The following is a 17869-nucleotide window of genomic DNA, read 5'->3' as shown; positions in this document are numbered from 1 at the left end:
TGTAATAGACCAATGCACGCACAACACTGTTGAGTTGTGTGACTTGATTTTGGTCGCAATCCTGTTTAGAGTCTTTGGACCCGATTGATATATCATTTTAGCCCATTTTTATTTTGGGCAGGTTTCAACTAAATTTCTAGTCTATATAACCTAACATGTACGAAGGTATTAGGATTTCTATTATTTTGATTGAATAGTGAAACTTGTGCATTTCATTTTTTATTTTCACATACTAAAATCTCTTTTTTGATTATCATTCGTGAAGTCCAAAACACCTTAAGTATGTGTTCAGTGTGGTGTGTGATAACTAATATATATCGTCTATGTTATTTCTTAATTATTTTTGTACTTTGCCACGATTTGTCATAGCATTACCTTTTCTAAATATCTTACTCACCTTAGCAGGACATGCAAAATTTCTACTATATGGTTCATAGAGTCCGTTTGGTGTTGTTGTTGTAATGGCAAAAGCATTGTTATCATAGAGTTGTTATAAAAGTATTGTCAATAAAAAGCATGTTAGGTGTTTTATAATGCATTATGTAAAGTGTTTTTTTTTTTTTTTTTTATATAAAGTACTTTAAAATTTGTTTAGTAACAATATTGTTTAAAACACTTTTAAATTTAAAGCGTTACAAACGTAATCTCAAACGAGTTCGTGACACCACGAACCGTGTTGAGAGTAACCTAACAGAATCAATTATTTTAATTGTTAAATTTTACTTTCTTTATCTCAAAATAGTTCAAAACTTTAAGAACTGTCCCAAATTGACCAACTATTTTGGGATAGAGGACTCTCAATTTTGTATATTATTAAATGTTCACCGAGTCGAATGAATTCCTGAAAGAAAGTGTCCACCAAATTCCTATATGATTTATGTTTTAAGAAGAAGAAAAAAATACTCATTATTTTCCCTCGCTATATAATTTATCCAGCTGATCAGTTGCAGTTTAAGAAACAAAAAGTCAACTCTGTCCTGACCATATATATATATATATATATTAAGAATTCAAACTCTACAGAAGTTTCTGATATAGGCATTAAACACCCAGAGAAGTGAACAGGCATTAATCACCCAGAGAAGTCAACCCCTGTCTCTCTCTCCGTGGATCGATCAGAGAATGAATTGAAAATCATTGTTGCACTCTGAAATGCATGAATCATGATCTTCTAAAATCAAATGTGTTTTGTGTTTGTTAACTACTACCAACCCATGTGTCCTCATAAACATATTTATTGCAGTATATGTTAATTAACCTCCATATATATATATATAATTTGAATACCAATGCAATGTTATACCGACAATTGACAAATATAAGGATCTAAAAAACACAGAAATTTACCAGTTATTGGACCAATCACTTTCGTTTTGATGAGGGTGGGATAAAATGTTGACTTTGGATAGTCATAAAAGCAAAATAAATATGAGGTGTTGGGGGTATGGTATGTACATGTGACAGGCCAATGCATGCAGTTTATGGTGTGGCTTTGCATGGCCTCCACCATGGGCTAGTATGGTCTCTATCTGGTTCATTAGTCAACCAAGAGAGAGAGACACAAATTAATGTACACAACTCATCATCATCAACAACTATAACTTATAACAGAGACACAGTCTGTGAGGTGTGTCTGAGTCTCTAATTGTACGTGGTTTGTGCTACTGAATATGGCCTAAAAAAACATATATAAAATGTGTAAAAGTGGTTAGGAGTTAGCGATGTTTTGCCTTCTGTTTCAATTCAAAATCACGAGTTGCTTTGAATATATATATATATAAGTCCAACAACTAGCTGACTGTTGTAAATGCTCAAGTATGTGTTTCAAGTTGGAACATATGGGCAGCTCCCCTGAAATTTTAAATTCGTTTGTTTCCAAATTTGAAAACTTCCTGTTATAAAATTTCATTTTATTCACGCACACGAATAAATAAATAAATAAACTGGTCGTATTAAAACCAAAGAATACGAAAATTCTTCTTGAACCGATGAGCTAAGCCAATCTCACACAGACAGGCCCACCACACGTACGTGTCCATGTCAGTCGGTTAAACGATACAATAAATAGTCGGTCATTTTGCAGATACGACTTACTAGTGATTTGCATGTTACTCAAATTTTGGAACAAATGTAATTAATATTTTATTTTACTAATATAATCGATGATACATGTGCTAAATAAGTAATAGGGATATACTTTATAGTCATATGTAGGTAATAGGTATATACTTCATAATACTATTAGTAACATAGAATGACTGTGTTGTCCTCTTATAAAATGCTTCTTTGTTCACATAATTTGATTTCAAGCTTGTGGAGACCGTGTCAAAGATAGAGATTTATGCTCAAAAAAATGAGGGAGGGACAAAATTTAAAAAATTCCATTGTTTGGTAAGAGAGAAAATTGAAGAGAATTATGATTGGAGGAGGGGGGAGAATGATATCTAGTGTTATGTATAATATGATGTGAGATTATTGCCCTTGACTAACTTTGGTCAAATTATATAATGAGGCTGAAATAGTAATCTCTCCATCCCATCTTCCTATAAAATAAAAAAAAGAAGGTTCCCTTTATTCATTTCTATATCCCTTCCACTCAACCAAACAAAAAACAGGGACACTTACCATTTTCCAGAGTACCTAGTCCTTTGTACCATCCCTACAACGCACTTTTTCACCCTCTTACCAGACAGCATAAAATGCTATGAAGATCGAGAGTACCATATTCCATATTCTGCTTTCTTCAAGACAACCACATCATAAAAATAGATAAATAACTGCACCACCAACCTTCAACACCAAAATGGCTAATAACTAAACAAAATACCACATAGAATTATTTCTTGTTAAGATGAATCAAAATCTTCGGTAGACAACTTCTTTTTTCTTTTTTTTTTTAAAACACCACATTCAATTTTTAATTTCATTGCTTTAAATGGTGAATTTCAACACCATAATAGTGAAAATTCACCAATTTTTACTACCAATAAAAGTGGTGAAATTCACTTTTTAACGCGGTGAAGTTCAATAGTACAAAGCCACGGTTGTTTTGATAAATGAGTAACATCACATTTTTGTGCACTGGATTTGCCCCACCGTATACCCCAACCTGGAGAGGAAGTAGGTTCAACAGAAACAAATCAAAAACCTCACAGAAATAGCTGCAAATTGTTAAAATTGCATTTTTTATTTAAATTAGCAAAAATGAAATAGGAATCAACGGCCAAACATCCAAAATGGAACTACCAACCCGCTACATGAAAGCCAACCATCATAATGAAACCATGCATTCCATCGTATAATACTATTTTCTATTACAATTTAAACTAAAACCTCCAAAATAGCCTAATCATTGGACTCCCAGTTACAACAAAAAACACCTTGGTGGACGACACAGCCAACCACGCATCACCTGAAAAAATTAAAGGAATTGAGCAAGAAAACCAGCAATCAACAGTTCATGCTTGCTTACCTGAAGAAGAAGAAAAAAATACAGTTCATGCTTGATTGGAATTACAAGGTCAATCTTTATTGCGGAAGCAAAACAACTCTTCTAGATCAAAACCAAAGGAAGATACAACTTGCTTGAGGTTTCTTCTATTTTCTATTTTCTTTGATTACAGTAGAATAAATAAACTAATAACAAAGATTTGATGTAAGTCGAGTATCCATCAGGCTTGGTTCTCAATAATGAACTTTAGTATCCTCTCCTTCATTTTATTCGTATGCAAGAGGAACCAATAGACTGCTGAAGACAACAAGGCATTGCAACAAATAACCTGAATCCACGAACAAATGCATACATGTATACACATAAAAGGGAGCAATATGTTTGCTTTTTCAAAACCAATTCAATCAAAACACACCGGACTTCGAATCTGATACAAGATGAAAATAAATTTATAATTATTGCAACCAGGTATATATCTTAAATTAGACGTGACTAGGAATGAAAATTACGCACTTTGGGTAGACCTATGTCAAACTACCCCAATCTTTTTCCTTTTTTCTGGTAAACTTGACAAATAAATCTCATAATACCCTTGGGGAGACTTGAACCCTCCACCATCCCTTTTGAAAACAGGGGAGATGCCACTAAATCATGTCTTGGTAGTCAACTCGAAACCTAGCAAGGGTTTGGGGTTTAGAAAACTCAATTTCATAAATGTTAAACCTACAATGAGCCAACAAGTTGAACATGGATATCCTTATTCAACAAATTTCAAACCAAGAAATCTCTACATTTACTCTATCCAACTGATTTTCAACCTGCATGTTAAAATAACCAGATTCCTATCCGATTTTAGCAGATTGGTGGGTTTGTATAACATTTTCCATCCCTAAAATTTGGTTACTTTTTTGGTTCATCAGTACAAAGTTTGCCAGAAATTACCATCTGTCTCGCTGTTCTTTTTATTTTGGTTAGTCTACAAATTGCCTTTATGCATATTCTTTAGGCTATGTAACCTTTTTTTTTTTTCGGGTGGGGCGGGAGGGGGGCCCTTTGAGTCTTTGACTTGTTCTCTCTTGAATAAAATAAAAGAGAAAAGAAAATGACTTGGAAGATAGTATTTAGTTCTACAAAGAAGTGAAAGCATAATAATACAGCATAATGATACAACTAAAAGGGAAAAAATTCATATGATTGGGTGTATCATCTTGAAGAAGCACGGTAGGTAATATAAATGATGACGTTACCTTAGTGATAAGGGTAGTTCAGATGTTAACTCATCGATTGAGTATTCTATCCCATTGTATTCCTCTTTTCTTCTTCTAGACAACAATCCAGCTTCTCAAATCACCTTCCATGATTGCATTTTTCATTTTTATAATGGCATTATCAAAGTATTTGGAAAACATAGTAGGTGTTGGTTAAGGTGGCATTGGTGACAGCGGAGGTGGCAATCGCACTTGGCAACAGTGGGGTCATTTCATTGTGTGTATGCAATGGAGTGCCATGCACAGGATTATCTTTCTGGTCGTAGCATAAATTAGCAAACTATAATAGCAAGAGCCAAGAGACTTGAGGGTGGGAGTGTTGGTTATACAAGAGCATCAAGGGCGTAGGAGTAGGGTGTGATTACACGAGCAACAATTGTGTCTAAAGGAATATATTACATTGGCGTATAAGCGGGGTGTTTATTACACAAGAGTATCAATTGTGTCTTGTGGAATACATTACATTCTTAACATCTTATTAAGATCATCTACTTTTTTCTAACGAAATATAATATAGTCTCATTATATACCATATAGATAAAATAAAAAAGAATCATTATGAATTAAAAGCTAAGTTTTGGAATGACAAACTTGCAGCGCAGAATACGACCAAATTCAGCTCCAAATAGATTTAGCACAGAACTCCTTTTGGTTCTTTGATGACTCAATAGAATGCAATCTAAAACCAATAAGAATGCATCAAAAGCACCAGACAGCAAGAAGTGAATACCTCAGGCAATATGCTCCGCGAGACTGAGAATCTTAATATGCCCCTTTTTCCTTAGCTCATGTGGGACTGGCCCAAATACTCTGGTTCCAATCGGTTCACCTTGTTTGTTGACAAGGACCACAGCATTGTCATCAAACTTGACCTCACTCCCATCACAACGGCCTCGCGGCATGGCAGCACGTACTACAACACCGTACACGACTTTTCCTTTCTTAACTTTGCCACCTGGATGTGCTTCTTTCACTGATGCAACGATTGTGTCCCCCAATCTTGCCCCTTTCTTGCCTTTCAAAGCTTGTATGCACATAACTCGTTTTGCCCCCGAGTTGTCCACCACCTTAAGATTGGTTCTCATTTGTATGAAAGTCCTATGTTGCTGTATGAATACAAAAGAAATCAGAATTCAAGTATGGACTTTCGTTAAAGAAACGGCATGCCACTAAACCTAATCAAAGATTATGTGCATTGCTTCACATCACAGTACCTAGATTGCTTTGTTTTAGGGAAAAACAAGACATACTTTAATAAGTGATCTATAAATTCTTCAGTGGAAGAATGACCATTCCAAAATGACTTATTGCGACCTGCACTAGCATTCTTTAATTTCAACTTGAAAATGCAATTTATATCAGTAACCAAAATCTTACTTGCTCTAAGGACTAGGAAAAAAAAAAAAACACAAAACAAAACAAAACAAAAAAACACTTAATTTTTTTAAAATTATTTTCAAACAGACCCTATACTAAAGGAACCCTGATAACTGACAAACTTATGTGACTTTTTCGAGAAAAACAAAACGCAAAATAAACACTTAATAACAAAATTTATCCTGACAATAAAATGAAATATTGCAAACGGGTCATAGGTGTGTTATAGGCTCTAAATAACCAAATTTATCCTGCCAATAAAATGAAATATTGCAAAAAGGTCATGGGTATGTTATAGGCTCACCATTATTACTTGACCAGCAATTAGACGTTGGACTTAAGATGGAATGAAAAAAGGAGCATACGCTGAGTAAGGAGATGTACTCCTGCTCAGTCATGGGTCCATCTTAGGTCCAATAACACCCAGGGCAGATCCAGTGTTGGCCCTTGACAGCTCTTGAAAGGAGAATATTCTGGCCGTCAAAAATTTAATTCACTTTTTTCAGTGATTTTCTGCAGGGTTTTATCCAAGATACAATTTGACAAATATACTAACAGTAATTCGACCTATTAATATATAATCAACAACTAGAATCAACATCGGAAAAACTTCAACATTTTCAGCCTGCAAAAATCCATTCCTCAGCTTATACGCGTGTCTTCTCCTTTTAGACAAGACAGTTTATATATGAGATCTTAATTCCCATTTTTCTCAAGGTTGTCAGGATAGGGATTCTAAATAGGATCGATGGATGGTCTATAGGATCGGGATCGTAGAATCGGATCGAAGATCGTAAGATTCTATAAAACTAGTAGAAAAATAACTCAAACTAAATTTCTAAATAAAACTATTTTCATATAAATAGAGAATAAAGCTAACACTACTCACATTCTGGCAAAAATCAATTAACATTAAAAGATAGTAAAAAAGTAAGACACGCGACAAACACTTACACCAATCTCTTGATTTTCTCAATGAAAAACGTCAACATATTAGTCACACAAAATTTCACAGAAGCAATTAAGAATTTTTTATTTGTCCATCTGTACTATTTATGCAGAATCATGGAAAATCACTTTCTAATAATTTAATACAACTTTACTCTCAATTCCAAAACAACAAAATTAATCTATAACAATTAAAAAGAATATAAGTTAAAGGATGCATCCTCAACTTAAAAAATATATATATTTTAACATTACAAGATTGGTATGCACGTGCTTTGATATGAGCTGCTGAGGCCCAAATCCTTATTTTTCCAAGAGTTGGTCCTCAATGATGAATTTTAAAAAATAATAATAATAAAACACAGAAATACACTAACCTGAGACAAAAAATCACTGCATGTTATCTCATGCGATGTTCTCAGCGAACCAGAAGAATTGTTAGTGAGTCCACCCAACAATGAACGGGCCCCTAATATTTTTTTCCCGCACACAGTGATAAAACAGCATTAGTATTTAAGAGAATAAAAAAAGAAAAGAAAAAAGGAAAGAGGAACACAAACAAATCAAAGAGAGATAGACTGATAGAGAGAATAAGTAGAAGAGAATCACTGCAGCAAAACATGTACAAACTATATTCTATTCAGTTTTTCTCTAATAAAAACATCATGCAAAGCACAATTTTGAATTTTTCAAACATGCCCGACCCTTTGGGGCCTTTCTTTCGAAACCATCTCTTTGATCAGATGGGTTACTCTTCTATAAATATAACATAGTGTAAACCCACATAACACTAGACAGTGCATCCAAATCATAGGAAGATGGCATGTTTTTGCATTCGTCGATCTACATCAGCTATTAAGAAAGGAGTCAGCATTGAGTGTGGAAGCAAGCACACCTCCACATAATGTGAATCAACTTTTGTTCACCAAATTAGAGTTCAGAGAAGGAACCATGAGTAAGAATGTGATTACCTACACTGGAGCTGCCTACTTAAAAGCTTCCTTTTTTTTTTTACACAACTATTTAAGGTCGAGTAGATAAATCATATTTTTCCATTTCACTCTATCTACGGCCATAACCTCTGTCAAACTATATACTATGATATCATTAATTACTATCTCCACCTATATTAATTTTGCCTTTTATTAACAGTACCTTTTGTTAGGTCAATAGGACGTGTGTTAACAAATTTTGCTCAAAACTCAAAGCATGTATGTCTCTATATGTTTAGTTTAGCTTTTGATTAAATTTTTCAAAAGTAAGACTACTTATGTTACCTCAGTCTAAGGGCAGAATCAGAAGTTAAAGCTACATTCAAGGAAAAAAAAGTAATTACACTCAACTATGCACTCGCCAATTAAAGTTCATGTTCATATGCATTCATTGAAGATAGGGTTTCTTAAATTTTATGTTGACATGTTTCGATGAATTAAAATCCTTTTTGGGATGAATAGAAGTGACTTTGGAATGTTCCTTATTCTAAATCTTGCTTCTATAAGGACAGGGCGGTTCAATCAGTGATGGATCAATCGAATGCCACTAGCCACGTCTCATCAATCGACACTTATCTTGATCAATCAAGACTTAGGAAATCTAAATTCCAAATAAAACATAATCTCTCTTAAAACTAATCTCCTATGGGTGTCTAATATATCTTTAGAAAATAAATGCAAGCTTATTCATTTTTTTTATATAAGTAATAATAACATAAAAAGGTGTTCAAAAGGGAAACGTGTCCCTTATACAGAAGTGGAACTGGGGGCTAAGGCCCCAAAGAATCCAAAAAAATAATTAACTCATCTGAAGAGGAACAAGAGCTCCTCTTCACATAATTGAAAAGAGAACGAAGAATGTGAAATTTCACCATTGTTGTAAACGACTCTTTCCCTTTGAACATTCTACTATTTCTCTCTTTCCAAATGCACCATCATACACAATGTGGGACAATTCTCCAGAAATAGCGTACATCCCTTCTCACACGACATCCTCTCCAAACATGAATCAATTCCTTAGTAGATCGTGGCATTACCCAACACATGCCAAACAACCTAATAATAAGATTCCAACAGTCGTTTGCCACAGGACAATGCATAAGGAGGTGATCAACTGACTCCCCATCTTTCTTGCATAGACAACACCAATTAACAATACAATTGCCCCTTTTCCTCAAGTTATCAATTGTCAGAATCTTTCCCCAAACAGTAGTCCAAACAAAGAAAGCCACCCTAGTTGGAGCCATGGATCGCCAAATAGTCTTCCACGCGAAGTCACGATTATCAAAATTAGACAGACAAAAGAACAAGGATCTTACTTCGAAACGACGGTGGGAAGAAGGAACTCAAATCAAATAGTCAATATCTCTGCCAACACCCTCCTGCCGATACAAAAGATCCAGAAAAACGCATACCTCATCCAACTCCCAATCCTGAAAAGAGCACCAAAAGTGTACATCCCACGTAATCCCACTGCTATCAAGCCGATAACAGTCAGCTACATAAGCGTGTTTATCAACTGCAATACTGAATAATCTAGGAAATGTACGAGATAGTAGTTGATCACCACACCAAAGATCTTCCCAAAAACGAACGCGACGTCTATCACGGACTTTGAATCTGATATGAGCAGAAAAGACATCCTATCCCTTCCGAATAGACTTCCACATCCCTACTCCTCCCACAAGGGAAACTGGACGTGTAAACCAGCCTCTAGCCTCTAGCCTCTTCCCCAAATCGACAAGAGACTAACATGCACCAAGGACAATGTCTTTCCCTCCCATATCGCCATAACCATTTACCCAGGAGAGCTTGATTGAAAGGAACTAATCATCTTATGCCAAGACCACCTCCCTCCCATATCTCCATAACCATTTACCCAGGAGAGCTTGATTGAAAGGAACTAATCGTCTTATGCCAAGACCACCCAATTTCATAGACTTGCAAACTTGCTCCCATCTGACAATGTGATACTTGAACTCATCACCCCTTCCTCCCCATAAGAAATCAATCCCTTTGAATTTTTTCAATCCTATCCGCAACAGAGCAAGGGATTTGGAACATAGAAAGAAAACAAGTGGGGAGGCTCGATAACGTACTCTTAATAAGAGTAACTTTGCCCCCCTTGGACAAGTATTGCTTCTTCCATCTTGCCAATTTTTTCGCAAACCTATCAATCACTGAATCCCAATTCCCCACTATCCTTGAAAAGACCCCTAGGGGCAAACCCAAATAAGGAATAGGGAAAGAACTCACCCTGCATCCAAGAACTACAGCTAAAGAGGAAATATCCTGAACATTCCCTACTAGGACAAGCACACTCTTAGCCACATTGACCTTTAGCCCGGAAACCGCCTGAAAACAAGCCAGGATACACCTCAAATATCAGAGTTAAGACACATCAGCATCAAAGAAAACCAGGGTATCGTCTGCAAAAAGTAAATGAGAGATCTCCATCTGATGGACTGAATCTCTACCCACCTTGAATCCCTTAATAAAACCAAGGTCATCTGCCCTGCTCATAAGTCTGCTTAAATCCTTCATAACAACAAGAACAAGGAAAGATGACAAAAGATCACCTTGTCTTATACCCCGAGTGCAACCAAAGAAACCAGCGGGAGAACCATTCACAAGAATTGAAAACTTAACGGACGAGAGACAAGTCTCAATCCATTTCCTCCATTTACTTCCAAACGCCATTCTTTATAACAAATAGAGTAGGAAATTCTAGTTCACGTGATCGTACGCTTTCTCAATATCAAGTTTGCATAATACTCCAGAAACACCACTACGCAATCAGGAATCCACACATTCGCTAGCAATAAGAACTGAATCAAGAATTTGCTGTCCTCCAACAAAAGCGTTCTGGGAGTCCGAGATAATCCCATCCATTACTTCCCTCATCCTTAGAGCAAGCACCTTAGCAATAAGTTTATAAATACAGCCCACCAAACTAATTGGACGGAAATTCTTTATGTCAGAAGCGCCTCCCTTATTGGGGATAAGGGCAATAAATGAAGCATTAAGCAACTTCTCAAAGACGCCAGTAGAATGAAACTCCTGAAAAGTACCCATTACCTCATTCCTTACTGCAGCCCAACTTTCCATCAGAAAACGCATAGTAAAACCGTCAGGCCCCGGAGCTTTGTCCCTATTACAACTTGATAAAGCCTTTAGAACTTCTTCTTCAGTAAAAGGATTCTCAATCCTATCTCTACCCAGCTCAGAAATAGCCTCAAAATGGAAATCATCAAGTTTAGGCCTCCAAACTAATGGCTCGGTATAAAGCTTCTGATAAACAGAAGCAATCCCATTACGCACCTCTTCCTTCCTCCACAACTCCACACCTTCCTCCCGAATTCTTCCTATATGATTACTCCTCCTATGAGCATTAGCTAATCTGTGGAAGAATTTTGTGTTCCGATCTCCTTCTTTTAGCCAGAGAGCCCGGGATTTTTGTCACCACGAAATCTCCTCCATTCTAGCAATCTCAGCAAGAACAGCCTGACAGGAAGCTCTCCTAGAACGTAGAGACTCCACATCCCCACCGGCTCCTCAAGATGATCAATCTCAGAAAAATCAGCAAGGACTTTTTCTTCCTCCATTCCAAATTCCCAAAAACATCCTTGTTCCACTGCTTAAGAACAAATTTGAGAGCTCTTAACTTCTTTGTTATCGTGAAACTGGGCGAATCTGAAACAATAACTCCCTTCCACCAAGATCTGACTTTCCCTTCGAAATCCTCCGCTCGTAGCCACAAATTCTCAAATCTAAACGGGGATTTCGAGAACACAAACCCCCACAATCCAAGACCAAAGGAACATGATCAGAAGTGACCCTTGCTAACACCGTCTGAACGACATCCGGGAATCTCTTTTCCCACTCCCCAAAAATTAAAAATATGTCCGGTCTTGAAAGAGTGATTGGATCCCTACCATTCGACCAAGTATAAGCTGCACCTTCCATTGGCAAGTCAACAAAAAAATGCTCATCAATAAAATCAGAAAATTAATCCATTTCCAAGGACCTTCTTCCCCCTGTAGACCTCTCTGACAGGGACCTGACAGAATTGAAATCACCTCCCAAGCACCAAGGGGGAGACCACAATCCTTGGACATGGCTAAGCTCCTCCCAGAAAATAGGTCGCTCATCATCAACGACCTTATTCATACCAAAAGCATATAGGTTTTAAGCATATTGAGTGCATTCTAACAAGTTCCTATTGCTAGAATTTGTTTCTTTTCCGTTGCATCTTGATGGTGAGTGTATGTAAGTGTTGATAATCTGAGATTTTATGTGCTAACAGAAAAATCAACACAGAAGTTTCGTTACAAATCAAACACAAGCTTGGACAACTAGTAAAGATTGCGGGTCTAGATTTAGTTTCTTTTTCATATATCATCATTATACAGTGGGACGGGAGGATTGCATGTGCCCGATGATAGATTATGGAGTGCTCTAACAGGCCGACACCACCATTGTCAACCAAACAACATAAATAAATATTCTCACTCTTATTTCATCATTCATATATTTTTTTTTTATTTATGAATAATCAACTTCGTGTAATAATATTTGTATTTTGTACCTCTAGACCCACAATATGCACTACATTCCCACCTAAATTTCTAGTTTCGTTAAAGCTACATTTTTTTTTTTTTTTTTTGTTAAAGCTACATTCAATATATTCATTTCTAGTCTTACTTATCTTGAAACCTCTTTGATCTCCCGACCTCTAATTTCATCAATAAAAATTACACAATCAACAAATAACATAAGCCGCATAACCTTAGTGTATAATAGGGAACATCACTTCTAAGATTAATTTTCACATCACCACATCTGAGGATGGAGCCAAAAGCCAGGTATGAACCTAGCTTTTTAACTTAGCCAACAGCACAGTCAGTTGCTTAACTTAGCCATTATATACCCTGCATACACTGTTGTATTTTATTTACACTGGTGGACCTTGCAGTGCAACATCCTAAAAACGCGCTTAACATTCTCTCTGGCGATGAATGAACATGTCTTTTCTCCAATGGAGATACGTCTAACCTGCTTTGTTAATTTCCTATAGCACCATGTTTCTCTGCTATGTATGTTTAATGTGCTTTGTTAAAACATCCCATTGAACCACGTTATTCTGCCTACATTAATTGTCTCTAGAAGAATTCCTCAATCCATTTAACTCCTACTAAAATGTCCTTGTTGTCAATGCAGCAGCTATAGAAAAAAAAAAAAAAAAGGCTGATATTGTCCTTGATCATCTAGTAATAAGTTTGACCCAACATACCACATAAGTCTATGCGAACTCTGGCATGCCCAAACACTGCTTTTTTGCGGATTAAACAAAAATAAAATGTACTATCAATATACTTATTTAAAAATAACTACGACATGATTCAACCAAAAACTTCACTATAGCACATCCAAGGTTGTATCCTGTACAAAATTCCCACTTAGCCCTTTTTACATGTAAGCTTGTTTTTCCATCAAAACAAAGCTATACAAACTAAGGTTATCAAAGGCTACTTGAGCTAAATTATGTTAACATATACTAAATTCAACAATATCAGGACTGAAAAGCTAGATCCAAACTCAAATAAGTTACACCCACCAAAGAGTATATAGTATATAGGAATCAATTATCCTAGAATTTTCACACTTTAATAGAAGGAAACAAAAGCAATACTAATTCCATTTTCAACCCCAGAAGTGAATCTGTATTTAAAATATGTTGACAATATTTCCTGTTTCTTCTAACCTGACGTGCATTACAGATTAGGTAGTCCACGAGAAAAAAGAAAAGAAACAAGAAATATTGTTTTGTGCTTCCATGAAATTAAATGTTTATTCAATATAGTAGTAAATATTGATTCCACAAAAAAATAAAATAAAATAAAATGGAAGAAAAAGAAAAACAACACATGAGAATGTGTTCGACATCCTGAAACTATGTTATATGGACCCATGTTTAAGGAGTTCATATTTGTCTAAACATCAAATTTTATTAAATCCCAAAATGGAAGGAATAGGTAATACAACTAAATATTCATATTTGTTACTATTCTTCTTTTATTTTCTAAAATGAAACGATGTTTTCAAGTAAAAGTGTTCAAAATGGACACTTCATTACTTTAAACAAAGGAAAACATCATAAGAAAGCTTTATGTACAACAAAGAAACATCTACGTATATATAACTAACTTCAAATCCTAAATACAATTGCAAGCTGTATGCTCCACTAGATATATCATACACATATCCCATACTCATGTATAAATGTGGTGTGTCTATACTTCATCATTTAAAGAAGTCTAATGACATTGCCATGGAATTTGGGACTTGGAACTGAAATTGGAAGCCCAAATAAAATCAGTCATTTTGTTCCCTAAAACACAATTGCAAATGATATTCTACTAGAATTCTAAGGAGCACAATTTCAAGCAACCAGTTCCATATGAGAGGTTAAGATTTCTTAATACAGATATAAGAACACTGAAACTGCACACCAAATTGTCCGAAGGTGAACCATATGAAAGCTTAATTGCAGGAAAATACTAAAAGACAACAAAATAAAGTTCAATTACAAGAATCCCAAAGAGATTGACAATAAACAATAATAGTTTACATAACACTCCTTATATTACTTTAAACTGCAACCAATTACTGCTTAAAAAACTATAGAATCACATACCACGGAACCATTTAGAAGCAGAATATGCAGCCATCCTCACAATATATTGTGCCAGCAAAAGTAACAAAATTTCCAAATCTTTCCTGTCATTGTGAAATAAATATATTAATAAATACAAAATCATTTTCCATTTTTTATCATCCAAAAAGGAGAACAGTTCAATGTAAATATACTGAACCAAGAAATCAATTCTCTTTTATGAATCAAATATAATCATTACTCACATGCCTTTAAACTGGGTGGAATCAATATTCAACATTACTTCAACCATTAAAACAAGACAGCAAGATGGTTGTCCAATTATCCATTCAATTGTTTACGTAACAAAACAGACTTACTAAACCATTTCAACAGTTGAATGCATTTCTCTCTCACATAATTCAGTGCTCTATTCCTTCAGGATAATTACCATACTAAAAGACACAGACAAATAAGGCACAACCCCACCATATCCCAATCACAACGAGAAGACTAACCAAATTCAAGTGGTCATGGATTTCAGAAAAACTGACTTATATTAATCAGATGTGTAGAAAATAAGGTGTGCAGCTATAAACTCTAAAGTTGGTTCTTTTTATTTTCAGTTTTTTTATAAAAAGAAAAATTATTTAAGTTTTTTAACCAAGTCATATTAATTATTAGTAGCCTAACAAATAAATAAATAATTCTTACAAGAATAATATATCATATCAAAGTCACATTCAACACTTCTAGTAACCCTTGCACAGAAACTAACAGATTGTGGAAGGGGAGATTGTTAATAACCTAACAGGTTGTGGAAGGGAAGATTGTGCTCTTAGTATAAATTCAAATGAGGAACTTTCCATAACATCACAAAAGTAAATTACACCTCAATCGAGGCCATTAACATATCTTGAAAGTAAATTCACAGGTCTGCTACTCCTCATCAATCTAACGAGAAATAATATTCAAAAGGCTGAAATTTTTTGGGGGTTACTCATTTTCCACAAGATATGGCACTAAAAAATCCCAAATTTCTCAAATAAAGAACTAAAACCAATACCTAATTACCTAACCTAATCTTACACCTGCATCTTGACAAAAACCCGAACCTCTGCTGGTAAAGATAAGGGAAAGCATATATATTCTGTAGTGGCATAGAAAAATAATGAGAATAAGTGTAGAAGAAGATAAATGTGTTACAAATTAACAGATCAATCAAAATGACAGTACAATAAGCGCAGAAAAAAAATGCTTGTTAAAGCTACTGCGAGCGAGTGTACCTTCGCTAAAATGGAAGTGAGAGAAGAACCGGATTGTTTCTGCGGTTGTGGATTATCTCGTCGGCGCTAGAGAGAGAAAGCAAGTCGAAAGAGAGGGAGTGAGCGAAATCGGTAGAGGGGGAAATTGGGTTGTGGCATCCGCAATGATCGGGTGAAGACTCGGGTATGGAAGTTTACGGGTTTGAATGGTGACCCGATTTAAAATTCATTTTAGTTCAGATTATAATTTTCATTTTATTTTATTTTATTTTATTGATAAAAATAACCGCACACTCCCACAAATACTCGCGACGGTTAAGAACTTAAGAACAACTATAAATATATGCGGATACAATCTTTCAACACAATTCCAACCAATCAAAAAATTATAAATATGATAGTTTATTTCGAAAACAATATGATTGGATCAAGTTAAAATTCTTTAAAAAAAAAAATTGAAATATTATCCAAATTAGTGAAAGACTATCCAAATTAGTGAGAAAAGTAATTGATTTGTGCGCGAGTTGGCTAACAATTTGACTTGTGCGTGAGTTATAGCCTCTCTTTAGTGGTAGTACTTTTTTTGTTGATGGATAAAAGGATGAGTAATATATATGGAATTGATTAGAGATGTCAACTTGATTTGCTCTAAGTTGGAGTCGGGTCCGAGAATGAAAGTTGTAATTATGGCAATAAATAAGTCGAGCCAAACCAAGTTGTAGGGGTTCGTGTTCGGCTCGGCCGAGCTTCGACTAGCAAGACTCAAGTTCAGCTCGGCAATTTTTTGATGAGCTCGGGCTCTATGTATATATCATCGTCCCGTTATGTCACCCATCTTCTGATTATCAAATCAATACAAAAAAATCACCACCAGTTTCCTTCGAATTGACATCCAATTTCATCTATTAATCACCCATCTTCTTCGCAAATTTTCGATTCATCAAGAGAATATAGAGAGAGAGGGAGAGAAAAGAATATATAGAGAGAGAGGGAGAAAAAAAACACCAACCTGAATGTCACCAAGGATGCTGCAACGGAGGATTGCCGTAGAAGAGTTGTGGTTGCAGAAGCTTGGTTGCGCCTGCACTTTGGGTTTTCATCTATTCATTTTACGTAACATATTATACATCCAATGACCGACATCAATAGTTAGTTGAGCTAGTGGGCTCTATTTGTCAGTGGGCTTCTAATTACTAATCAACTAATTGGACCAATGAAACAAACATGAATTTGGGCTAGTATATATGGATTAAACTTTTTACTAATGTTATGACTATTTAAACAACCCAGCACAAGAGTTCATGAGTCCAACTTAACATTGCTCAAACTCAACTCGTTTACTAAACGAATCTGGAAAATAAGTTTGAGCTGGGCTTGTTAACTAAATGAACGAGCTCGAGCCGAATTTTTAATGAGTCGACCTCGAGTTGTTCATGAATAACTCGATTCATTTGCAACTTTAGTCTTAAAATATATTTCACACATATACAAAATAATAAATAAATAAATAAAAAGGAAGTATCTTACTGAGTATTATTTATTTTTTTTATTCTTTTCATTTTTAATGATTTTTATATTCGGAACTAGAAAGTTAGCAAATTTTATTATTATTGTTGTTGAATATAATGCTTTATTTTATTTTTTAAAAATACTTTTAATTTGTTTAGAGTGATATTTAGTTGTTTAAAATATATATCTGAGACGCCTGAAGTCAAATATATATATATATATAAAATAAAAATAAAAAATCTCTCTGAGTTTGGAATAAAGAGCCTCCATTCCATAATGCTATCGTTGAGAAAAGTGCATCCAATGTGAGCTTTCCGTCATTCTTAGCAAGCCTTAGGCAATGACCTGCGTCGTCTATGTCCAAAATCGGCCCTTATCTCATTACTAATACTATCAAAAATGAA

At 35.1% G+C, this 17869-nt stretch overlaps 1 protein-coding gene across 4 annotated transcripts; it reads right to left on the bottom strand.

Moving 5' to 3' along the window:
* Positions 1-3168: 3168 nt before the first annotated feature.
* On the bottom strand, positions 3169-17056 carry LOC132308150 (large ribosomal subunit protein uL14mz). 4 transcript variants are annotated; one of them, XM_059806157.1, is made up of 5 exons: positions 16966-17056; positions 14734-14816; positions 7422-7513; positions 5450-5825; positions 3169-3412 (listed from the first exon to the last, which is right to left on the bottom strand). In XM_059806157.1, the coding sequence occupies exons 2-4, from the start codon at positions 14765-14767 to the stop codon at positions 5451-5453; spliced, it is 501 nt and encodes a 166-aa protein (XP_059662140.1). In that variant the 5' UTR covers positions 14768-14816; positions 16966-17056; the 3' UTR covers positions 3169-3412; position 5450. The 4 variants fall into 4 exon arrangements, with proteins under 4 accessions (XP_059662140.1, XP_059662139.1, XP_059662137.1 ...); XM_059806156.1 differs by lacking the exon at positions 16966-17056 and adding an exon at positions 15978-16201 and having other exon boundaries at positions 3169-3472; XM_059806154.1 differs by lacking the exon at positions 16966-17056 and adding an exon at positions 15978-16193.
* Positions 17057-17869: the final 813 nt, after the last annotated feature.

This window comes from Cornus florida, unplaced genomic scaffold (assembly GCF_030987335.1).
Source record: "Cornus florida cultivar Cherokee Brave unplaced genomic scaffold, ASM3098733v1 CherokeeBrave_3.0.0_Hap2_Chr05, whole genome shotgun sequence".
In the NCBI taxonomy this organism is placed as follows: Eukaryota; Viridiplantae; Streptophyta; class Magnoliopsida; order Cornales; family Cornaceae; genus Cornus; species Cornus florida.
Note: the sequence above shows the minus strand (reverse complement) of the source record. Positions and strands in the feature narration are given on the sequence as shown.